We start from the raw sequence: 24,857 nt of genomic DNA on the forward strand, positions 1-24,857 counted from the left end.
CGCTCCAAAGCGTCGCAGGTGCGAAAACACCAGAACCAGACTTGTTCAAAACCATTAAAAACATCTGAAACTCGTCCGAAACACACCCAGGCCCCGGGAAACCGTCCAAGCATACCAACAATTTCCATACCCTAATACACACTCGCTCGAGGTCTCAAATCACATCAAACAACGCTAAAAACACGAATCACCCTCCAATTCAAACTTAATGAACTTGGAACTTCAAATTTCTACAACTGATGCCGAAACCTATCAAACCGCGTCTGATTGACCCCTGATTTTGCATACAAGTCATATTTAACATTACGGACCTACTCCAACTTCCGGAATTGGATTCCGAATCCGATATCAAAAAGTCCACTACCGGTCAAAATCTCCAAAAATTCGACTTTCGCCATTTCAAGCCTAAATGAGCTACAGACCTCCAAAGCACACTCCGGACACGCCCCTAAGTCCAAAATCACCCAACGGAGCTAACAGAACCAATGAAACTCCATTCCGGAGTCGTATTCACGCAGTTTCGCTTCCGTTTTAGGGACTAAGTGTCCCAAATCACTCTGAATCATCCGATAATTGAATTCAACCACGCACGCAAGTCAATACACATAATATGAAGCTGATCAGGGATTTATGTAGCCGAGCGAAACTTAAATTCTCAAAACGACCGACCGGGTCGTTACATCCTTCACCTATTAAACAAACGTTCGTCCTCGAACGTGCCAATAATCGCCTCGAAGTCTTCAAATCACTAAAAGCACATCTCCAACATATACACGCGGGTGACCCCACGTCACCCCAATCCACGTAAGCCTGACGACACCATCTCAACTGTAATTTATCCTTTCTACCAGCACCGATAAGCCTTAGAGTCAGAATTCTCACCTTCCATTCATCTCCAAAAGATCCGATTCTAAATCCATACCCGGTATCAGTCTCAACCAGCTTCGGCAACTCATGCCTACACCCGCAAGGTACAACCACACAACGTGACACACCACACATAGGCCTATAATAACATTCCTGATCACAATAGCTGCCCGTAATCAAAACCAGCACCGACAATTAGCCTCATATCCGTTAGCAACCCATTTCAAACCTCCACAACGCTGACAATGATGCAGCAACACGAAGACCTCATAACTATAAACCCGGATCAACAAGTCACAACTAACACCACCGGGCACACACCCCGCAAGCTAAAACTCAAGAAGCACATAACGAAAATGACTAAATATTTAAAAAGAAACACATAAGAGAAATATCAAACAAGCCCGACAGACACAACTTTCTATCAGTACCATACTACGAATCAATTTAAAAAGGAAGAATTGATGTATATGAACAAATCACAAGAATCTCATCCTGATATAACTTCCACCGCGACACGCAGCCCGACTCAAACATATCAAATCACATGGAAATCGCGAGGGTCTCACCCTCAACTCTGAATCAGAAGTCGAATACACATCATACCAATTGAAATCATTCACTAACTCAATTCTACCAATAAAGTCACAACACTTACTGAACTCTCACCCCGGTAGAGTATCAAATTACAAATCGTATCGAAATTACTCAGGAATCACATCAAACCTGCCATAATAGACAACATGAATTTACTTCTAGTCTCATAACTTTCAATAATGAATTAAAACAACGATAAACACGGCTATCATTCATAGAATCTCCCAACAAGGGCAAACACATAAACATAATACTAGGTCATGAACTCACCCATAGGTGGGACAACAAATAGGGGAACTCGCCCCGATAAGAAGAATCGAATCAAAATACGAATGGTGCCCCTCTGTAACAAATAAAAAGCATACCGGTAGGACATCATCTGGTGCAGTGGCCTCAAGCCTACTATATGAAACACATCAACAGGCTGGGCCTTCCCCTCTTGGGCGCCCTCTACTCGCCTAAATACTCCGTTGTGACACATCTGTCTAGAGTCTAGGAGAATCTCTCACCCAATGGCTGGCATCTCCACACTCGAAGCAACCTCTTTGCTGACGTGGCTGTGATAACTGTGCGGTACAGGTACTGTGAGACCCATGAGCACCTAAAACATTGTGTGCAGTCTGAAGTGCAAACTGAACTGGCTGACCCACAAAACCTCTATCATGTCGTACCTGTCTCCAAAATAAGGACCAGTAGATCTCTCCGGTCTACGAGGCCTCCTCGCCCCCCTATCCTCTCTCTCATGGTCCCACATGCTCTCCAATCGGCGAGCGGTACCTACCATCTACTGAAACGAAACATCCAACTCTAGCTCTCGAGCCATGCTGAACCGAATATCATGCATGAGCCCCTCAATGAATATACAGACACGCTCTCTAACTGTAGCGACCAAAGGAGGTGCATGTCCGGCCAAATCACTGAATCTAACGGCATACTTTGACACTGACATAGTGCCCTGGCGCAGCTGCTCAAACTCTGTGCGCCATGCATCTCGAAGGGACTGAGGTACAAACTCTCTCAGGAACATCTCTAAAAACTGAACCCATGTAAGTGAAGCTGACTCGACCGGGCTACCCAACTCGTATGCCCGCCACCACTGATAAGCCGCTCATCTGAGGTGGAACGTAGTAAAAGCAACCCCGCTCGTCTCCACAATACCCATAGTACGGAGAATGCGGTGACACTCCTCCAGAAAACCCTGCGCATCATCTGTCGCCAATCCATTGAAGGTAGGAGGGTGGTACTTCTTGTACCTCTCGAGTCTAAGCTGTTCTTCCTCAGATGCTGCTACCTTAACCACGGGCTGAACTGGGACCATAAGTTATGTCGCCATGACACCTAGAACCTGACCAACATGAACTCGCTGCTCTGGAGTGTGGGCGGCGGGAGTCTGAGCTCCTCCCCCTGTCTGTGAAATAGCTGGTGCAACCGAAATCAACCCCGCCTCAGCCAATGTACCAAACATGCTCAGGAACTAGGAAGGTTTCCTGAAGTCCGGGGGTAACACCAGGCGCCTTCGGTACCTGTCCCCCAATCGGAGCTACTGGCAGCTCCTCAATTGCTACTCTGGTGGATGCTCTAGATGCGACGCGTGCTCCTCTTCGGACTCTGCCTCTTCCCCTAGCGACATCTGCTCCGGGGGTAACGTCATCAGTGACTGCAACTCGTGTCCTTACCATCTGTGAGAGAATGGAATGATAAAAGTTCAAACTTCGAGATCAATGAACTCGCACGATAGGAATGAAGGAAGTGAAACTGTCCTAATAGTTATGTAGCCTCTCGAACATAAGTACAGACGTCTTCGTACCGATACGCAAGACTCTACTAAACTTACTTATGACTCGTAGGACCTATGAACCTACAGCTCCGATAACAACTTGTCACGACCCAATTTTCCCTCCGTTGGGTATCGTGATGGCACTAGTCTTAGGGACTAGGTAAGCCTTACATTTACTGAATAACAACCATAATAAATAACATCCAACAACTTGAAATGGAATTCTTTATAAAAATTTATAATTTTCAAAACCGGTAGTACAAGTCATAAGATCTACAGAGATTGCTACAAATTTCTAAATACAACTGTTTGGAAATAGGTAAACAGTGTGAATACAAAATAGGAAGGTGACTCCGAAGCCTGCGAACGCAACATGAGGTTTACCTTGAGTCTCCACAGCAACAATCCGCACAACTAGCTAATGATCAACTCACTTCGAAATACCTGGATCTGCACAAAAATGTACAAAAGTGTAGTATGAGTACACACGGCGATACCCAGCAAGTATCAAGACTAACCTCAGTGGAGTAGTGACGAGGAACAGTCAAGACACCTACTGGACTAAATGACCTGAACACAGTATAAGTATAGAAACCACAGAGTATAATATCTACATAAAGACTACGCAATATGACTAACAATACAGTAATTGCAATAGGAAAGGACAACAACAACTATCAGCGGAATCGCATAATAATGACACAGAAGGGTAAACGTAAACACAACCTAAATCTGAAATCAAAAATACAACAAAAACAAATAATAACTCAGCAACAACGACCGCTTTCACATCATGTTTTAGTTAACAAACTCCATGAGGTACCGAACCTCGGACAAATCACAACTCACGGGTCTCAATACCTGAACCCTAACACTTGGCATCTTGTGCCCTCATTACACCTCATAACCGCACTGACGACTCGCGTGCCAAATAGAGCCATTCTTACATAGAAGGCAAGTAAGCAAGGTTGTGCATTTATACTCAACAATATCAAGAAAACCTCTTATCCGATAAGAGTGCTTAACTACGTGTATGCTTGTGCAAGTGTTCTAACATAGTTCATACCAGCTAGTGAGCACAAGAAAAAAGAACGGACAACACGTAGAATGTTTTCTCACAACTTTCACAAGATAAGCTCACACGGGTAAGTGTACCACTACACAAATATCAATAATAAGAATGCCCTCAGGCCATCACAAATCAATCCCTGACATAGCCCACCTTGTCTCGCCACGTGTGCAATAGTAAACTAAATGCAGCCTTATCTTGCCACACGTGCATAATAATGTTCCCACCTTGTCTCGCCACATGCACAACCCACAAATATATATCCTGCCTTGTCACACCGCATGTGCAAATATCAATAGTAACAATAGCATGGCAGAAATCTCGTGCAACCCCATAACAAAGAGATGTCAACAAAGGGCACTCCCGAGATATCGTCTCGTAATCCCAAAAGTAAATTCTCAACAGGGGATCTCCCGAGGTACCGCCTCGTAGTCCCCAAGTAAATATGCAAGACAAGGGGATCTTCCGAAGTACCGCCTCGTAGTCCCAAAGTAAATATGCAAGAACAACAAGTACAAAAACAACAATAACACTAATACAAGGGTAGGGCAAATAAATCAACTCAGAAATTCCAGAACTCCAAGGAACAGAGGAATTAATTCACGAGGAGTAGCCACAATAGAGAATGCTAGTCATAATAAGAACAACTTAACAAGATAGGAAGTATTATGTAACAACGGTCCACAATGTACAGTTCGACAACGAGGGAGCTAACACAAGGCGAATAATTCCAAATAAGGACAAGTCAACTAAAATATAGGATATCTAACTTCTTTTACGATTGGCAAATAAGAAAGAGATACAACAAATTCAATTAGGGATAAACATCATAAAGATAATCATAGCCTCAATTAAGGATAAATAATTACAAAAGAGATAATTATAACTTCAAATAAAAATAAGCAATTAAGGGAAAGACAATATGGCAATAGAAGAGATAAAAATTTCAGTTAAGGCACAGATGACTCAAATAAGCATCAAGGGCTGATCATGAAGCAATTAATTCTAATTAAAGAAGGTAGAGGTGAAACTAGTAATTAAGAGACGTATTCATAACATAACAAATGCATAATCAGTGAATACAAGGACCTAAGAACCCTAAAAGGCCAATTTCCACAAATAAGTCCGAGAACGTACTCGTCACCTCGCGTACACGGACTATAATTAGCATAGAAGACTCAAATCCTAAGGGGTAGTTCCCCAACACAAAGTTAGGCAAGATACTTACCTCAAAGAAGACAGGTCGGTGCTCTAAAATGAACTTCTTAGGTGAAATGACCTCCGGACGGCTCAAATCTAACCAAAATAACTTCAAAGCACAAATAAAACTCATAAGAAACTATTCTGAATCATAAAGCCTCAATCTTTATCAAAATCTAAAAATCGACCCAAAAGTCGACCCCCGGGCCCGCACCTCGAAACCCGATAATTTTCACAGAACCCGAACACCAATTTCGAACACCAATTTCGATACGGGTTCAACCATACTAAAATTATCAAATTCTGATACCATTTCGTCCCTCAAATCAAGATTTTTTATTTTGAAATTTTTCTTCAAAAACCTCTATTTTCCTCAACTCAAAACACAATTTAAATGATAAAAATGAAGATAAAATCAAAAAATATATTAAATTCTAGGTGAAGAACACTTACCCAATCGTTTTGCTTGAAAAACCCACAAGGAAGCTCCCAAAACCGAAGTGTAAAACTCAAAATATGAAGAAAATGGCCAACCCTCAACTTAAAATAATTCTGCCAGGATTTTCGCATCTGCGAACAAGGAGGCGCACCTGCGCACACGCATTTGCGAGAAAGAGTCTGCATCTGCGAACTCAGCTTGCCAGGCTTGGAACCGCATCTGCAAATTTACAGCCGCGAGCGAGCGTCCAGGCCACCATGACCGCAGAAGCGACCAGGCTCACGCAGAAGTGGAGCCGCACCTGCGCTCCAAAGCGTCGCAGGTGCGAAAACACCAGAACGAGACTTGTTCAAAACAATGAAAAACATCTGAAATACACCCAGGCCCCCAGGACCCCGTCCAAGCATACCAAAAAGTTCCATACCCTAATACGGACTTACTCGAGGTCTCAAATCACATCAAACAACTCTATAAATATGAATCACCCTCCAATTCAAACTTAATGAACTTGAAACTTCAAATTTCTACAACCGATGCCGAAAACCTATCGAACCGCGTTCGATTGACCCCAAATTTTGCACACAAGTCATATTCAACATTACGGACCTATTCCAACTTCCGGAATCGGATTCCAACCCCGATATCAAAAAGTCCACTACCAGTCAAAATCTCCAAAAATTTGACTTTCGCAATTTCAAGCCTAAATGAGCTACATACTTCCAAAGCACAATCCAGACACGCCCCTAAGTCCAAAATCACCTAACGGAGGTAACAGAACCGATGAAATTCCATTCCGGAGTCATCTTCACACAGTTTCGACTACGGTCAAAATTCTAAGGCTTAAGCTTCCGTTTTAGGGACTAAGTGTTCCAAATCACTCTGAATCATCCGGTAATTGAATTCAACCACGCACGCAAGTTAATACCCATAATACGAAGCTGCTCAGGGCCTTATGCCGCCGAACGAGACTTATATTCTCAAAACGATCGGCCGGGTCGTTACAGTTTATCTCGCGATCCTCTCATAGGTGCCACAAGTTCTTCGGCGTACTCAAAAAGGAGTGCGGCCTCTAATGGACCATGAGTGTGTCCAAGCACTGAAGGAGTTAAAGGTGTACCTATCCTCGCCGTCTTTTATCTCAAAATCAGAACCAGGACAACCCCTTCTTATATATCTCGTCGTGTCCGAAGTAGTTGTGAATGCAGTCTTAGTCCAAGAAAAAAAAGGTACGCAATCTCCCATATATTTCATTAGCAAAACACTAGTCGACGCTGAGACGAGGTACCCACGTCTTGAAAAACTGGTTCTACATTAGACCGTATTTCCAATGCCATCCCATCTCGGTCGTCACGACTTTCCCCCTAAGAAGCATTTTACACAAACCCAAACTTTCGGGCAGATTGGCCAAATGGTTCATTGAACTAAGAGAGCATGATATTATATATCGACCGCGAACGACAATAAAGTCTTAGGTCCTCACCGACTTCAGTGCGCACATATTGCCTGAAGTCGTAAAGGAAGCTGTCCACGCTCCTTCCCAAATACACGGCCTCTGGGTCCTATACACTGACGTCGCATCTAACGCGTCGGGGTCCGGGTTGGGACTCGTACTCGAAGTCCCAACAGGCGAAGGGATTCGCCAGTCCATAAGATGCTCGGACACGACTAACAACGAGACCGAATATGAGGCCGTAATTGCAGGATTAAGACTAGCACTCAAATACGGGGCGAAACGGCTAAGGTTGCGCTGCGACTCTCAGATCGTGGTCAACCAAGTTACAGGAACTTTCCAAATCAAGGAGCAGAGGTTACGAAAATACCACACCGAAATCTGCAAACTACTACCCGAGTTCGACGAATGTCAGCTCGACCAGATTCCCCGAACAAAGAATATTGAGGCGGACGTCCTCGCCAAATTAGTGGCAACCACCAAAAACATCACAATCGGAGACCAAAATATGGTTCACCTCCTCAACTCGTCGGTAGACCAAATCGAGGTAAGAACTATAAACCTAACTTGGGACAGGCGCAACCGTATTATTACATATTTGCAGGACGACGCACTCCCCAGTGACAATAAAAGGCCAAGAAGCTGCGAATGCAAGCGGCCAGGTACAACCTCGTTCACAACTACCTGTACAAAAGGACATATGGCGCCTCCCCTAGCGAAATGCTTGGGTCCAAATCAGACGTGGCGCGTCCTTGAAGAAGTGTACGAACGCCACTGTGGAGCTCATTTCGGCAATCGAGCGTTGGTCAGGTGCCTCATACGAGCAGGATACTATTGGCCCACCATGAAAAATGAGGCCGAAGATTTCGTAAACTAATGTGAGCAATGCCAGAAGTACGCCCCAATGATCCACCAGGCACACAAACATCTACACTCAGTAACTTTCCCTTAGTCGTTCATCAAATGAGGAATGAATATCGTGGGCCCTTTCCCGGCCGGACGAGGTAACGTACCATTTCTCCTAGTTTTAACTGACTATTTCTCTAAATGGCTGGAAGCAGGAGCATTCGCTCAAATACGCGAATAGGAAGTAATCACCTTCATATGGAAGAACATCATATGCCGTTTTGGGCTCCCCAAAGAAATCAGTTATGACAACGGACCTCAATTTGCAGGAAATAGGGTCATCGACTTTTACGAAAAAAGGCACATCAAAATAATACTATCAATGCCTTACCACCCCGCGGGTAATGGGCAAGCGAAATCCTCCAACAAGTCAATACTGAACATCATGAAGAAGAAGCTCGAAGACGCAAAGGGACTGTGGCCGGAGATATTACCAGAAGTACTCTGGGCCTACCGAACAACGCCAAAAACGAGCACAGGGGAAACGCCATACTCGTTAGTCTATGGGACTGATGCAGTAATACCAGTCGAGGTCGGAGAGCCCAGCATAAGATACTTCCGTGAAAGAGGACCCTAGAACGATGACGGTAGAAGGCAGGAGCTCGATGAAGTCAAGGAACGAAGAGATATGGCCTATGTGAGAATGGTCGCCCAAAAGCGGCAAGCAGAACACTACTATAACAAAAGAGCAAAGATCAGGCCACTTAAAGTCAGGGACTACGTGCTGAAAGCTAAAACACAAGCAAGCAAAAATCTACGAGAAGGCAAACTAGGAGAAAACTGGGACGGCCCCTACAAAGTCACGGCAACGGCAAGCAAATGGTCATTCACACTAGAAATAATGGAAGGAAAGCGACTACCAAACAACTGGAACATTACACACCTCAAGTACTTTAACTTTTAAAGGAAGAGGTCCCCAAAGTCGCATTATTTTTCCCTTACTCGAAGTTTTGTCCTAATTGGGTTTTCTCGAGGAGGTTTTTAACCAGGTGAGGACGAGGATACTTTAGGATTGAGGTGCACACAGACGAGGGCACTGAACGACTAGTTCATTGCTCGATCTCTCACTATTTTTCCAGTTCGACCAATGAAAGGACTAGATAGACTGTGACTGGGACTGAACTACCAGCCAGCGCCCAAAAAATATGTAAATCTCTCCAAGAATATGAATAAAGCATAAGCATATAAAGTTTATCCCCGTTCTCCCCAAGTAAAGGTTACATTCGACCTCGTTCGAATTAACACTTATTCGGCCCACGACCTCAATTAAGTAAGGGTTATATTCGACCTCGTTCGAATTAACACCCTTTCGGCCCACGACCTCAATTAAGTAAGGGTTATATTCGACTTGGTTCGAATTAACACCTTTTTCGGCCCATGACCTCAATTAAGTAAGGATTACATTCGACCTCGTTCGAATTAACACTTTTTCGGCCCACAACCTCAATTAAGTAAGGGTTGCATTCGACCTCGTTCGAATTAACACCTTTTCGGCCCACTGCCCCAATTAAGTAAAGGTTACATTCGACCTCGTTCGAATTAACATCTTTTCGGCCTACAACCTCAATTATGTAAGGGTTACATTCGACCTTGTTCGAATTAACACATTTTCGGTCCACGGTCTCAATTAAGTAAGGATTACATTCGACCTCGTTCGAATTAACACCTATTTGGCCCACAACCTCGATTAAGGGTTACATTCAACCTCGTTCAAATTAACACTTTTTCGGCCCATGTCCTCAATTAATTAAAGGTTACATCCGACCTCAATCGAATTAACACCTTTTCGGCCTATGGCCTCAATTAATTAAAGGTTACACCCGACCTCGTTCGAATTGACTCTTATTCGGCCTACGACCTCAAATAATTAAATGTTATGTTCGACCTCATTCGAATTAACACCTACTCGGCCCACAGTCTTAACTAAATGAAGGCTACTTTCAACCTTGTTTAGCCTACTCAAATGAATTAGTTACGACAAAGGCAATCAAGCAATGAAATCAGAAAAAAGCACACAAACTCGAACAAAGAAAAGGAATCAGGTACGAATAATAAAACACTTCATACTTTGAATAGTTGTTCTTTACAAAGGCTCGAATCCTCGCCTACAAACAATATGCACAAATCTGCGGCTAAACAAAAAAGAACAACTAATCACCACGAGCTTTATCGCCCAGACCGTCTCCACCTACCACATCGCCATCGCTAGCGGGATATTCACCCTCGTACCAGGCGGCCTATTCAATCTGATCCACACCCGCATTCTCCTCCTCGTCGTCAGCTTACGGTCTAGCGGGATCATATCCACAAGCAAACCGAGCCTCACACGCCTTAGCACGAGCATCCTCGAGGTCGGCTTCTGAAACAACCCCCGCCCCCATCAGATCCCTGAATATGTCCAGCTAAGCCTCAGCATGAATCCATTCCTCGTACAAATCCAGCGGAACATCAGGGAAAGCAGAAGTCCGGGATGAGGACGGCTAAGCCAACAACTGCGCTTTCTCGGCCTCGAGAGCAGCAACCCGATCTCTAATGCTCGAAGCCTCTTTTTCCAGCTCTCCTACCCGCTCATCAAGTCGCTTCTCTCTGAGCTTGGCCGTCTCCAGGGAACTCTCCCTCTCAGAAAGCAGGACGCGGATCACGATTGTAAAAATTTTCGCTCTTCTCACATCCGACAACTGAGCCGACTCCGCCTTCTCTAAGCTCGCTGCCTTTTCAGCAACCTCACCACTCAGAGCATCTGCTTTGAGTTGGTACTCCTCAAGCTTGGCGCGCTGTGAAACCACCTGATCCTGAAGATCGACGCATTGGGCCTCAACCCCCTTACTGACTATAAGTTCTTCCTCTTTATCCCTCAACGCCCCCTCGAGGATGCTGCATTTTCTGATGACCCTCACCAACTCATCGTCCTTCTCCGTCAAATCGTCTCGGAGAGCCCGAAAATTACTGCTCCCACCAAGCCTCCTGCAAAGCTCGCGATGTTTATCACGGTATTCGCGATACTTCCGCTCCATCTTCTGAAAAATGGCCTTACGCCTCTCCTCCCGCCGGGAACTCTCGATCTCCAAAATCACAGTCTGAAAGAAAGACAAAAAACAAGGAATAAGAACAAAACTGAGCTCAACAAAAAAAAAATCAAAAGGCTCACCCTGAGAGTGAGGCCGGCTATACTCCTCGACAAAGTAGCATCCTTTAACTTCTCAAGGGTCTTACCCTCCACATCAGAACAGAGAGGACCAAGAGAAGGGACCACGTCCTCGGTATCCACCAGCAAATCCCGGTCTAAGGGGATCGCAATGGTTCGCGTGGTCCTCTCCAATCTCACCTCAAGTCGAGTAAGCCCTTCCCCAATCATCCTCACCTCCTCGATGTCCATGTCGTAGCCCGTTTCGTAACCTTCCTCGGCTATGCTTTTACCCTTTGCGTCAACCCGGGAAGAAGGACCCTTGGCTGGTAGCGAGGCTGATGTCTCATCCTGCCATAAGGCGTCATGGACTCTCGCCGACGGCCCTTCAAAGTTCATCACGGTCTCGGGGAGAGACGTACCCTCCTCGGTCCCCAGTGACGGCAGAATCGTGAGCGACAACTCAACATCAACTCCGATGTTTATGGTCGACGTTTCTCGAATGACGAAATCACTCATTACCGAACTCGCCACTCGGACGGCATCATTGCCGACATCTACATATCACCTCTTACGGGGGAGCAAGTTATCATTATTCGGCGATAACTCCTCCTCATCGTCCTCGTCTACTAGATGGCGTAGAGGGGAGGTCAAGATCCTTGCCGCAGGTGTAGTCGACGACCGAGCGAACCTCAACGCAACAGAAGGAATAGAAGTTGCCTTCCTTTTACGGAATGCTAAAGTTGGAGCCTTCGACCTCCTTGAAGACCCTCGAGCTGAAAAAGGAAGCCAAAAATTTTTTTAGAAGACTATCACCTCTTGTGAAAAATCGTGACGAACAGACGACAACGCTGTCAAAACGACAGAGAAAGGATAACAAGTACCCATGTATAAATAAAAACATATAGACGAACTCACCAGTCACGGAAGGTGCGGGCCCAAATTTCTTGATGAAAGTTGTCCATTCACGAATCCCCAATGTGTGAGGTAAGACTTGGCTGACCCAGTCGTGGATGTCCCTAACCAAAGGAGGGGGCGAAGTCTCGGCTGCACAAAGAAAGGACGGAATGTCAGGTCATGACTAAAACGGATAAAATAAGTTCGAAAGAAAATACTTACGGGCATAATTCCAAGCCTCAGGCAACCCGCTCGCGTTGGCTACCATGTCCTCGGTCTTGACGAAGAAATCGATTCGCCTTATCGTCCATCTTTACCACCAAACTCTTACTTCCTCGATGGCGAAGATGCAACATCATCTCCCTATAGAAACTGGGGGCGAAGAGATGCATCAGGTGGCGAAGAGAGACCCCACGGCCAGCCAACTCTGCATATTTTGCCAACATACGGATAAGCTTATAGACGTAGGGGGAAAGTTGAGCCGGGTAGACGCCATAGTAACGGCAAACTCCTCCGCCAATGGGAGAAGAGGAAAGGAATAACCTACAAAGAACGGGTACGCGTAGAACGCGCGATAACCCAGGTGATGTATCTGTACCACATCGCACCCCACCGGAATCAGATCGATGTAAGCCGGGATTTTGGACTTTGCCCTGAACTCGGCAAGGTCGGCCTCGTTCATCATCGACTTTGAGGCCTCGGAATCGTCTTCAGGCAATTTCGAAAAATCAGATTTATTCTCACTACGAAGAATTATTTCCTCTACCATAGGAAACCTCTCGTCTTCAAGGGCAACAGAGACATCGTCACCGTGAGGAGGCATACGCACCACCAAAGGGGTAGGACCAGCCTCCATGCGAGAACCAGAAGGTGCGTTAACCATATTCTCGAGAAAGAAGGTTTTAAACGCAGAAGGGTTGAAAATAGTAAGAATCACTAAAATTGCTAAGGAGCTTCGAACAATGGAGAGAGAAAAAAATACAAAGTATGCCGAGTATCAGAGGATTTGTAAATGTTAAAACGTTGCCCACACATCCCTATTTATAAGGATACATGCATCAAAATCGAGAAATCAGGCCATCATTACCCAGCGCAAGTATCGAAACATCACATGCGCAGGAAACGACGCAAGGTGTCAGGAAAACGCGTCATAATGATGCATAATATCGTGACGTCATTCTGAAACAATGCATCCCTAAAGTTTGCATCTCACGAAGAGTCATGGCGCCACCTCGCCTAAAACAACGCTACCCAGCTCGCTCGCCTCATTTCGTCGACTATGACATACGGAGTCCGCTCACCAAGGCCATCTGAGCTCGGCCTTAATAAGCGGAGGGACTAACTGTATAGGCCAAAATCCGTGTTCAGAATATTTAGCGTAATATGATATTGAAGAAAGTTATCGATCGAGCTCGCCCAAGATGCAGCGAGGTCAATGGCCGACGTGCCGACATGAGCCGTGGTCAAGATATCGACGGTTGTCGCAATCAAGATATCAGCAAAGGTCGGGGTCGAGATCGACTGCTGATAATAAGACTTGCAACGGTTAATTTGTTAAGATAGGGTACTAAAAGGGAATATTCTCTGCCTTTGTACTATTAAAGTTTCTTAGGAAAAAGGCCATATATATATATATATATATATATATATATATATATATATATATATATATATATAGAGAGAGAGAGAGAGAGAGAGAGAGAGAGAGAGAGAGAGAGAGAGAGAGAGAGAGAGAGAGAGAGAGAGAGTATCCATTTTCAAATCAGAACACTTTTGAGAAGGAGACTTTTCCTCTTACAAAAATACAAATATTACCTTTTTACAAAGATTCTTGTCGATACTGTTCTCCACTTTTCCATCAGATTCGAGAACCGTTCTTGCGAATCTTAGATTTATCTGTCATTCATCACTGTCAGGCAAGTTATTCGTTTAACCCATCCATTATTGGGTGAATTATTCTCATTATTTACTCAAATGCCATTTATTGACATTTATTGTTCATTATATCTTCCTTAATTCTTGCTTTAAGTGTATCCTATATTTATTGCCACCAGTCAGATACAGAATCTGTTCCAACTAATACACGTCTTAGTACTTAAATATCTAGACTTATTATCATTGACTAAATTTAACCCATCACCGTATAAATTTAATAATTTAAACCGAAAATTATATTCTTCGGTCAAACAAGTGCATCTCCGAAAATCATATACTTCGACACCTACGAAGGCACCTTCCTTTGAGATGAATCACTGGTAGAGGAAATTAGGAATATTTTGAAACTGTGGGCTCTAAAAAGATAAACAAGAATGGCCATAGCAGCCATGTATTAATTCAAGTGCCCAAGTGACAGGTAAATTATGGAAATTATAAAAGATTGCTGCATTTGCATGTGCACCCTACACATGCAATACCCCATTCATCACCCCTGTACTTCTTTGTTTTCCCAAAGCATAGAAAGACAAAGCTGTCTTTGGCTGTTGGCAACCGTCGTGAGAAATTTTTCAATGAAAACACACCACACAGTAGAAGGAAAAGGGGAACACGCAATCAATGGTTTTGAGACTGTGTCAAAACATGTGAATGATACAAGCCAGGAAGAGTCTACCATATACAAATTTAGTAATATTATGATTTTGGCCTTGACCATACTCACTTCTATCGCAAAATAAATACACTCGTTTTACAAGGGCTTAACCACGGGAAAAAAAAGATCCTTCTGCGCTTCCTCATATATTATCTCCAATACTATACTTATTTCCTTTGTGATCGTCTGATTCGGAACAAAATTATCCTGGGACACATCCAATATGAAACGGATATACCAAGATTTTGGTATAAAAATATAAAAATACTACTAACTAATACTAATAGCTAAACGCTGAATAATCATAATTTCAAATTTATATCGAAACTAGTGGGCATGTGAACTCGTGGTCTCTTTATAAAATTAGATATTTTATGTACATATTTTCTAAAATTGGTATAATATTAATTGTTGGCACACATGTTCCAAGAAGGTTAAATGGTGCATTTGATTGAATGTTGAGTTATTTACCAAGAGGTATAGGGATCAATTCCCATTGGATACTTATTTTTAGTGGTGCACTTATGTACTGAAAATCCTAGATCCGCTTACGGGAGTTAGCATTCTTTTCCTTGGAAAATGGAATAGGAAGGAAGCAGTTGGCTTGGTATTAACTATTAAGGTTGTATTTGGTTTAGTTCTTTATTATCTAAGTGCAAATTTTTATTTTTAAATTTAAAACCCGCAATGCAATGCTATAAAAATCAAATAAATTCTGAAGGATAGAAAGGCACTTACTACAAACAAAAAGGTGGAGTATCTTTGCATAGAAAACTCATGTTCAAACGCACCGCGACAATGGTCACACGAGTCATATCCAAGAAAAGCAAGGAATTAAACTGCCGGATTCTCACACCCCAAAAATGATGAAAGCTGCAATGTAAAAGCCAGAAACAATTTAAAGCGTAACCTTTTGAAAACTCTTAGTCCAATGTAACAAAGCCTGAATTTTCGTATCTGATGTTCTTACCCAGTAATCCTGAATTTCTTGTTCGACAAAAACTCATTTTTCTTTAAAGAACAGGAAAGAAAAGGATTTGATAGAAAGAAACTTCTTTTATACTTAAAAGACACCAGCTTTTATGTTCTTAAATTGGAATCACTACATCAAAAGATAACCCAAAAGAATGTCCATCACAAGCACAAACAAGCACTAAAGATATAACCACAACATTCCTTGCTCGATTCCAGGATGCCTTATGCTTCTTTCTCTCAACCCCTTGTAATCCTAGGCACCTAACAACAGTCGTCAACAGAGAGCCCCACGGGTGTAGAAGACAACTTTGATAATACTGCAGCTCATAAACTCAGAACCTTCCATTATATCTTGTCAAGCTTTTCAGCCTTAACAACTGGGTTGGCTTTCGCAATAGCATCTTGAGCAGCCTTGTGATAATCATAGGGACAGTCATGCTTGTCAGAGTAGCGATGGGTTGAGCAGAAAAGATGCCCACATCGGCAATTGAAGCCAGTCAAACCAACTCGTTTCCTACAGGTATTGCACCGCTTTGGCCCCTCTTTAGGCTTCTCTACATTGTCATTCTCTGGTGGTACGCATACAACTTGCTTGGGTATTACCAGGGACTCTGCCGGGCCTTCCTGAACACCCACAGCAACATCAACAGCCTTTGCAGTGGGGCTTGAACTTCCATTCACAAAGCTCTCAATAGATGAAGCAGCAAGTTCAGCTTGTTCTTGCTTAAACATCATGTCCTTGTAGCACTTTGAGCACATGTTCATTGTTGTTGCAGTTCCAAAAAACCCACAATTGTTAACACAAAGGGTAGGAGCTTGAGGAGCTTGGCAGCCTGCGTCATTTTGCTCCATCTTAAATTTTCCTGGAAAAAAGGATGAGTTAGTGTACCATTCTAGCAACCGCGGGATACAATATCCCTAATTTCATTTTACCCCACTGCATTGCATGCGTTCTTACAGAGAATAAATTGCATTTAGCCAACATTTAGCCAGAGGCCATTGGCACATATTGACTGAGAAAGTAATATCAAAACTGCCAAGTATACCAAGTTATATTGGAAAGTGAAAACTTCTCATTTCCTTGAAAGGCAATTCATGATGGTAATTTATCAGCTGATACATCATGGACTGCATTCACATATTGCAGTAATCCGTTTTGTATGTCCGAGCAGCATAGAGAAAAAGGCAAGGTACAACCAAGACCTCAAGAAAATGACAGAATCAAACGCCAAAGCTACATGTGTTATTCTTATGCTATTGTATCTTAATGGTCTGACGACCAACCAATAGCTAGCTACCTTCCACTTAAGCATCATAACTAAAATACATATAAATTTCAATAACCATGGATTGCCTCCATATCTTGTTCTACAAGGTGAAATCACGCCTTCAGAGACTGCCAACAAGAACTATTACCATATTGGGTCCACAATATTATAAACACAACTATAATCCACCTTGTGTTGTTGCCTTGCCCCACGGATACATCAATGTAATCACCACTACCCAATCTCCTTCTTAAAAGATCACCACAAGCCCATAGCCAAAAGAGCTTGACATGACTGTACCATTCAGGATTATCAAAAGGAATAGATAGGGTACAAGGAACAGGTGCTACTAAATGGACACTGTTCCAGTCTGTTGTAAGTTTGTAATAGGCCTTATTACCAAGGCTAGTACCCATCTTCCCTTTGGCCGAACATTCTCAAATTCAGATCTAGACCACCTATATAGCATATTAAAATTCACTACCTTCCGTTTAAGATACTGCCACAATTATAAGTACTTTTGAAGCAGATCAACTGTGGAAGTCAAGAATATAGAACAATGAGGCGGTCAACGAAAATTCGGTGGGGAGGTCCGACGCTTGAGTTAAGCCAAGTACTTGTAAGGGTCGCATAACACATGTATGGCCAGAATGTAGAAGGTTGAAGGGAAACTTTGCAGACTTACATGGTAAGTCAAAAGGGAGTTGGAAACTAAGGAAGACGAGAAAAGGAAATGATGACTAACAGCTGAAGGCTGTGTCGCCCTAGAAAATGCTGAACAAGAGAGATGCATGTAGGAGGTAACTGCATTGAAAGCAATCAAACTAAGCTCAGATATAGAACACCAAAACTAGCCCCACATGTTCCTCTCACCTCAGCGACAAATAAGCTTTGGAGAAAAATTATCTCAAAGAACCTATAGTTTTACAGAATAAACACGGACTCAACAAAAAACGAAACACAATAGGAGCAAATATTGGTGAGAATAACTAGTTGGAATTCAAGCATAATTATAAAATCACACTCATATTAAAATCTTCTTATCATCCAGTAAAAACTTGTCTGTTCGTGTAGAGATAGATATTAGAGCACCTCAACTTTCACAGATCCTTAATTTCCGATAAAGGCAAATTATTTAGTATTGTGAAAAGAAACTTGAATAGATCAAAGTACATAAAAGGAGCTACGTGGGGATTGAGGCATAGTGAATGGATATGAATGCACCAGAGGTCAAAGGGCCATACCATTCTCCCCAATCTTTCTCCTAAACTAAAAAAAAAAAAAAAAAAAAAATGAGGATACTATTGAAAGGGCTCTCATCGCCTTCAAGGAAATCCATTATATTAATTGGAAGACTCTAAAATCAGCCAATAAATTCAATCCATAGCCACGTTGTGGGCTGATAGTAACTTTTTATATATTGAACGTATAAAATTTTGAAATTTCTAAATTCTTACCATATTTTTTTGTTGATAAAGCTATATAAAAGAAAAAAGTTAGATGCTTTTAATATTTTACAATCGCTAAAAGGTAGTACCAAAGCTGAGCTAATGAATCTCTATTCATCTCCCCCTCTTACAAAATCAACAAAAGCATGATTCAGAGAATAAGAGCACGCAAGTTTAGCTATTTTGGTTTGTTTGGATTGAATCAAGTATAAACCTCCCTGCTGAGATCAAAAGTGAACTGACAACTACACCCTATTACCCAATTTCAATTTGAAACAATTTTTTTTTAAAAAAAAAAAACTCTCACCTGTTCGCAGAAGACAACAAAATCCTTTCTTTAGAGAATTTTCGCCTCCTATCCCTTCAAAAAAACAAACAAACATATTAAACCACACAAAACCTACTATACCACTTCAAAAAAAAAGTAATAATAATACAAAACAAAAGATCAAAACCATAAAAAGTCTATTTTTGCAGCGATAATCAAACCCAGTAAGAGAAAAAGGGGGGAAAAAGAAGAAGAAAACTAACCCTAGAAACGAACAGGAAAAGGTCTGGAGAAGCCAGAGAAGAGAGAATAGAAGAAACTGGAGAAAAAGAAATTATTTATTATTATATAGAGGTGGAAAGAGTGAAAATGGAGTTGTACTTGGAGGTGGAAAAGTGCTTAACACGTGTTGATTTGTAATTGGATATTGTAAAGATTTTAGGAGCTAATATCCAATTGAATGGGAAATAGGTGAAAAGGCGGTGGGCGTGAGTATAGGAGATTGTACCAGAAAAAGCAGTAGTTTTACGTGTTCACGCATGTTGGGCTTCGGCTTTGTTGATTTGAAAGAGGGCGAGTCATGTGAAACGTGGCATGTTACGTGCTGTTGATCGGCTTCTAACCGACTTATCAAGTCAAATTCAAGTTGTCGTTCGAAAAACAAATTACTCTCTCTTTGGGTACTTGTATTTGTTTCTGTTCTAGTTCTACGCCTGACATGGGGCCGGCCGGTTCATCGTTTTAACTCGGCAACCCGACCCTTATCTAGCTTGAAAATAGCATGAGCTAATAATTGGGAGTTTGGACATAAGAAATGTAAAATTTCAAAAAGAAATTTAAGTGAAAATAATATTTAAAAATTAGAGTTGTGTTTGGACATGAATATAATTTTGGGTTGTTTTTGAAGTTTTGTAAGTGATATGAGTGAAAATTTTGAAAAATAGCTTTTTGGAGTTTTTCAAATTTTTGAAAATTTTCAAAATTCATCTTCAAGTGAAAATTGAAAATTTTATGGCCAAACACTGATTTCGAAAAAAAGTAAAATAAATTCGAAAAAAAGTGAATTTTTTTTATGTCCAAACGGGCTCTAAGTTTTCGGATTGGTAATCGAAAAACAACTAACGTTTGCAAAGTCAATAAAAAATAACTACTATTTAGTCCAGCCAACATATTATGTTGGAACTCCAACACATTATGAAATTCTAGCACATTATGTTGGAATCTCATATGTAAATAATTCGAACTCCGGCATATTATGCTGGAATTATTCTGGATTTTAAGGGTATTTTTATTTAGATTTTATCTTTACATGAAAAAGTGGCTAAATTTCGATTACTTTTGAAAATGTGACTATTTTTGTATTACCAGTTATAAATCAGACTATTTCTAATTTTCCCCCTTAACTAGCTCATGTTACTGTAGCGGATTCAGGTTGGCCCAACTCTCTAGTGGGCTTCAGTTGCTTCTAGATTTTTTGGCCCATAACTAAAAGACCATATCTTCAGAAAAAAGATTTTTACCGAGATGTACTATATTTTTACAGTAACTGTATGTATCATTGTATTTCAGTATGTTATATGTGTTGATACAGCCATTTAGAGCGAATTAATACAAGTGATACATGTTCGTAATAATAGAACAAACTATAAATGGTAATAAGGCAAACTATATTTACGTATGGTAATTAAGCTCTAAAGTTATTTACTCTTACTAAAAAGGTTTTAACTTAATAATTTAATATATAATTATATATAAATTAGTTACAAATCGAGATTATTTAATATTAGAAATTTAATACGAAATAAATGATACCCACATATCTCTCTCCTCTACCTTATTTTTCTTCCTTCATGTTATGTGTTTTTCTTCCCTTTTTTCATCTCCTTTCTCCTTTCTTCTTGAGGAACTTCAACAATAGATTTCACATTATCACATGTCACTAGCCGTTGTCCGTCAGCCGTCGACTCTTCATCATTGACAGCCATTAAAAAGTTTCAAAACTTTAATTTTAAATTCGAGTTTTCTAAAGTTATTATTTGTTTAGATGAGGTGTTGTTGCAAACGATTGCAATATCTTTTGAAGTTTATATCTCTATTTTGAGGGTATTTGGTGAAAATTATAATTGATTTTGACTGAATTTTCAGATTTGCAGATTGACTTTCAAAATTTTATTAAAGTTATATAAAATTATAAAAATTATATTTACATTGTATGGTGTTGTAGTTATAATACTTGTATATAAATGTTGTAAGAGAGTTGTTAATAAATTGTATATTGGATGAATAATTGTATGAAATTTATATTGAAGTGATAAATACTCTCTCTTACGTAAATTATATATACCCATCACAATTGTATTAAAATTATATTATAGTTGTACGAAAATTATATTTAAGTGTATGCAAGTTAATCTTGTCGACTGCTAGTTGTGCTTCTTAAATAGAAATATTTCACCCTTATTGCTTATGTCACATAGTTGTCACTGCCATTTATTTTTCGTCAATATTTTATAAGATTTAACGGCTTTACTTTTTTATTTTTAAAGAATATTTAAATCTCTCTCTCTCTCTCTCTCTCTCTCTCTCTCTCTCTCTCTCTCTCTCTCTCTCTCTATATATATATATATATATATATATATATATATATATATATATATATATATATATATATATATATATATATATATATATATATAAGTACTGTGTCAGATGACACACTTTGATAAATTTTGTGCTCACCATTACAATTGTTTGTTTTAGATGTTAGTTGAAAATTAAAAATAAAAGGGGAAGAACTAAATAATACAAAGTGAGGTGAGTAGGAACAAAAATTGGTGAAGAAAAATAAAGATGAGTTGCAGTAGCCGTGAGAGAGACAGAAATAGAGAGATTAAGGGTGTGTTTCGTACGTTCGGAAAATATTTTTCAATTTGTTTTTCAACCTTTTCAACCCTATTCCTCATCCCCACCAACCCCCACCAAGCCACCCTAACCCACCCCACCCCCAAACCACCCCTACCCACCCACCCCAACCCCCTGCAATCCACCTTAAATATAACTATTATTAAGAGTAATTTTCTTTTCATGTTGTAGATAGAGTATTTTATTTCATTTCAATAAAATGAATATTTTTTTTCATGATGTAGTAAAAGTATTTTCTTTCATTTCAACGAACGAGTACTTTTTTTATGATGTAGAAAAAGTATTTTCTGTTATTTCAAGAAAACGAGTACTTTCTTTTTATGATATAGAAAAAATATTTTCTTTTATTTCAACAAACTAAGTATTTTCTTTTCCTGAAATAGAAAAAGTATTTTTTTCCAACAAAATGAGTACTTTCTTTTCATGATGTAGAAAAAGTATTTTTTTTTTATTTCAACAAACTATGTATTTTCTTTTTCTGATGTAAAAAAAAATATTTTTTTTCATTTCAACAAACTGAGTATTTTCTTTTAATTCAACAAAATGAGTAATTGCTTTTCATGTTGTAGAAAGGATACTTTTTTTCAACAAAATAAAGTATTTTTTTTTTTAGTTATCGAGCTCAGATTTCAGCATTGTTCTTGTGTGAAAAATAAAGTATCACATTAGTTCCTTTGGGTTTGTGTGAATTTTGAAAAGAATAATTAAACTATTGAAGAAAATAGAGTCCGGGGAAGGGAGAGGAGTACAGGAAACATGGAGATTTTGGGGAAGGTGGGTTGAGGAGAGTAGCATAAAAAATAATTTTCCTAAAAATATTTTATACTCTCTAACCAAACACTAGAAAATATTTTCAAAAAGTTTTTCACTCCCAACCAAAGAACGAAAAATAAGTGATAAAATCACTCATTTTTCAGAAAAATATTTGTATGGGGTAAAATTGGTTTATAATGAATAGTCGAATAATGGCATGACAAGTGGAACCGAAGACAGATAAAAGGCGAGTCAACTAACAATCAGTACCGGGAACAATTACTGCAATCAACATCGGGTAAATCCCGAAGGGAGCATAGTCAGTGTGAGTAAATCGAGTATTTGCCATTGGATAGCATTCAATAAGAGAATATTCTTTAACATTAAATGGGCAACCGTTACAGAGAATATTTGTATTCATAGCCTGCCGTTACATGTTCATCAATGACTCTTTTATTGTCATTTAAGTAGGGTTTGATCTTAGGATCTTGTTTTCCTAGGTATAGCTATAAATAGTAGACTCAACACCCATTTTAGGACAGGAAATTCTTAGCAAAAATATATGCTATATTTTATTTTTGCTCTCAATTAAACAACTCTATTTACTTTTTTACATTGCTTTTATTTTTATCTTCGGAGACACTGCGCTCGGAGCCAAGCTTGTCATCTTCTTCAATTTTGATTGCTAAGTCTTATTTTAAATCTTATTTCTTTATCATTTTTGGATAAATCACTTCACTTGTCTATAAATCACGTAACAAATTCAATTATTCTGTTTTATGGGTAAACAGTTTGGTGCCCACCGTAGGGCTCAGACAGTTGTGTTATTGCTTTGATATTACGCTTGTTACTAACGTATTTGATTTTTTCCTTTGTAAGGAATCGAAAATAGCAGCTAATAATGTCCACATCATACACAACGTTGAGAGATGCGAATACTTGCCTCAACATGAAGACTCAATCAATGACACCCGTAACGAAGGGGAAGAAGCAACCCCGGTTCATGAAGGGTAGTATCCCCGCCATGTGCGGAAGCAAACTTCCGATGATGCGGAGGAGGAACATGTCATGAAAATAATGAAAACCTTAAGAGAGCAACATAAAGCCATCTTGAGCTACCTTTCAAGGCAGTATGGAGTAATGACGAAGTTGAAACTAGTGATATCAGGTGCTTCCAATAATGCGAGTGGAAGGGGCCTGGTTCCTCCCATCGTTCCTGCAAATCAAACGACTCAGAGAGTCGATAACAACACCCTAAGAGGTGAGGTTGGTTTTGACGGTGCCGGAGGGACCAATAGCAAATCTGGTAATGACAACAAGAATGATCCCTTCAAAACTGAGCTTATGAGGAAATGAATGAACAGCTGGATCAAAATGTGAAGGAGTTTCACACCCGAATGGATCAAATTCTGGGCGCACCACTAATTTTAAAAGGCCTAAATTTGAAAGAATACACAGAATTACCATTCAAACTGAGCGCAGCACCAGAGTTGATCCCGAAGAGGTTCAAGATGCGGGACATACCAAAATACGATAGGACCTCGAATCTACAGAAGCACATCACAACCTACACCACGGCTGTGAAAGGGAACAATTTGGCTTAACATGAGATCGAATAGGTCTTACTTAAGAAGTTTGGTGAAACCCTCACAAATGGGCCCCTAACTTGGTATTCACTCTTATCCGAGCATTCGATTGATTCTTTTTAAATGTTTGTAGATTCATTCATTAAGCCCATGTCGGGACAAGGGAGGTCCAAACCAGGAAGGAAGATATATCTAGGATTGAGCAAGGTAGTCTGAATTGCTGCAGGAATTCATGATTCGATTCCAGAAAGAGAGGATGCTGCTATCGGTTGTACCAGACGAGTGGGTAGTGGAGTCATTCGCAAAGGGTTTGAATCCAATGAGCTCTGACTCCTCCCGAAAGTTGAAGGAAAGCGTGCTAAGGAAAGCGTGCTCGAATTCCAAGCAACCACATGATTTTCGGAGTGAATGAAATTAATGGCATAACCTTATCGACGGCCAAGAAAACAAAGATATCAGTGACTCACAACAAGAGACTCCAGAAAGTCGCAGAAGATGATATCACCTTCACGGAGGAAGACGCTGACGGACTTCTTCTGCTGCATAATGACGCTTTCGTAATCTCTCTTAATGTTTTTAATTTCAAAATTAAGTGTGTTTTGGTTGACTCAGGAAGCTCAACCAACATTATTTAATGGAGAGTGTTGGAGCAAACAAAGCTGATCGGAAGCATCAGTTCGGTGACAAAAAACTCTTAGCTGGATTCAACTTGACCAGTGTGACA

At 40.6% G+C, this 24,857-nt stretch overlaps 2 protein-coding genes across 2 annotated transcripts; both read right to left on the minus strand.

Annotated features, from left to right (window-relative positions):
• Positions 1-3,498: 3,498 nt before the first annotated feature.
• Positions 3,499-12,940, minus strand: LOC142173334 (uncharacterized). Its single transcript, XM_075238901.1, has 2 exons — positions 5,539-12,940; positions 3,499-3,691 (listed from the first exon to the last, which is right to left on the minus strand). Exon 1 carries the CDS (start codon positions 11,317-11,319, stop codon positions 10,786-10,788), a length of 534 nt encoding a protein of 177 aa, XP_075095002.1. The 5' UTR covers positions 11,320-12,940; the 3' UTR covers positions 3,499-3,691; positions 5,539-10,785.
• Positions 12,941-15,949: 3,009 nt separating this feature from the next.
• Positions 15,950-19,238, minus strand: LOC107760100 (zinc finger A20 and AN1 domain-containing stress-associated protein 4-like). Its single transcript, XM_016578123.2, has 3 exons — positions 19,136-19,238; positions 18,912-18,965; positions 15,950-16,751 (listed from the first exon to the last, which is right to left on the minus strand). The coding sequence occupies exon 3, from the start codon at positions 16,738-16,740 to the stop codon at positions 16,234-16,236; it is 507 nt and encodes a 168-aa protein (XP_016433609.1). The 5' UTR covers positions 16,741-16,751; positions 18,912-18,965; positions 19,136-19,238; the 3' UTR covers positions 15,950-16,233.
• Positions 19,239-24,857: the final 5,619 nt, after the last annotated feature.

Source organism: Nicotiana tabacum, chromosome 19 (assembly GCF_000715075.1).
Source record: "Nicotiana tabacum cultivar K326 chromosome 19, ASM71507v2, whole genome shotgun sequence".
NCBI classification, from domain to species: domain Eukaryota; kingdom Viridiplantae; phylum Streptophyta; class Magnoliopsida; order Solanales; family Solanaceae; genus Nicotiana; species Nicotiana tabacum.

Bases quoted from the DNA above. Each gene is read 5' to 3' on its own strand.
- LOC142173334 (XM_075238901.1), bottom strand. From the start codon at position 11,319: ATGGAGCGGAAGTATCGCGAATACCGTGATAAACATCGCGAGCTTTGC.
- LOC107760100 (XM_016578123.2), bottom strand. From the start codon at position 16,740: ATGGAGCAAAATGACGCAGGCTGCCAAGCTCCTCAAGCTCCTACCCTT.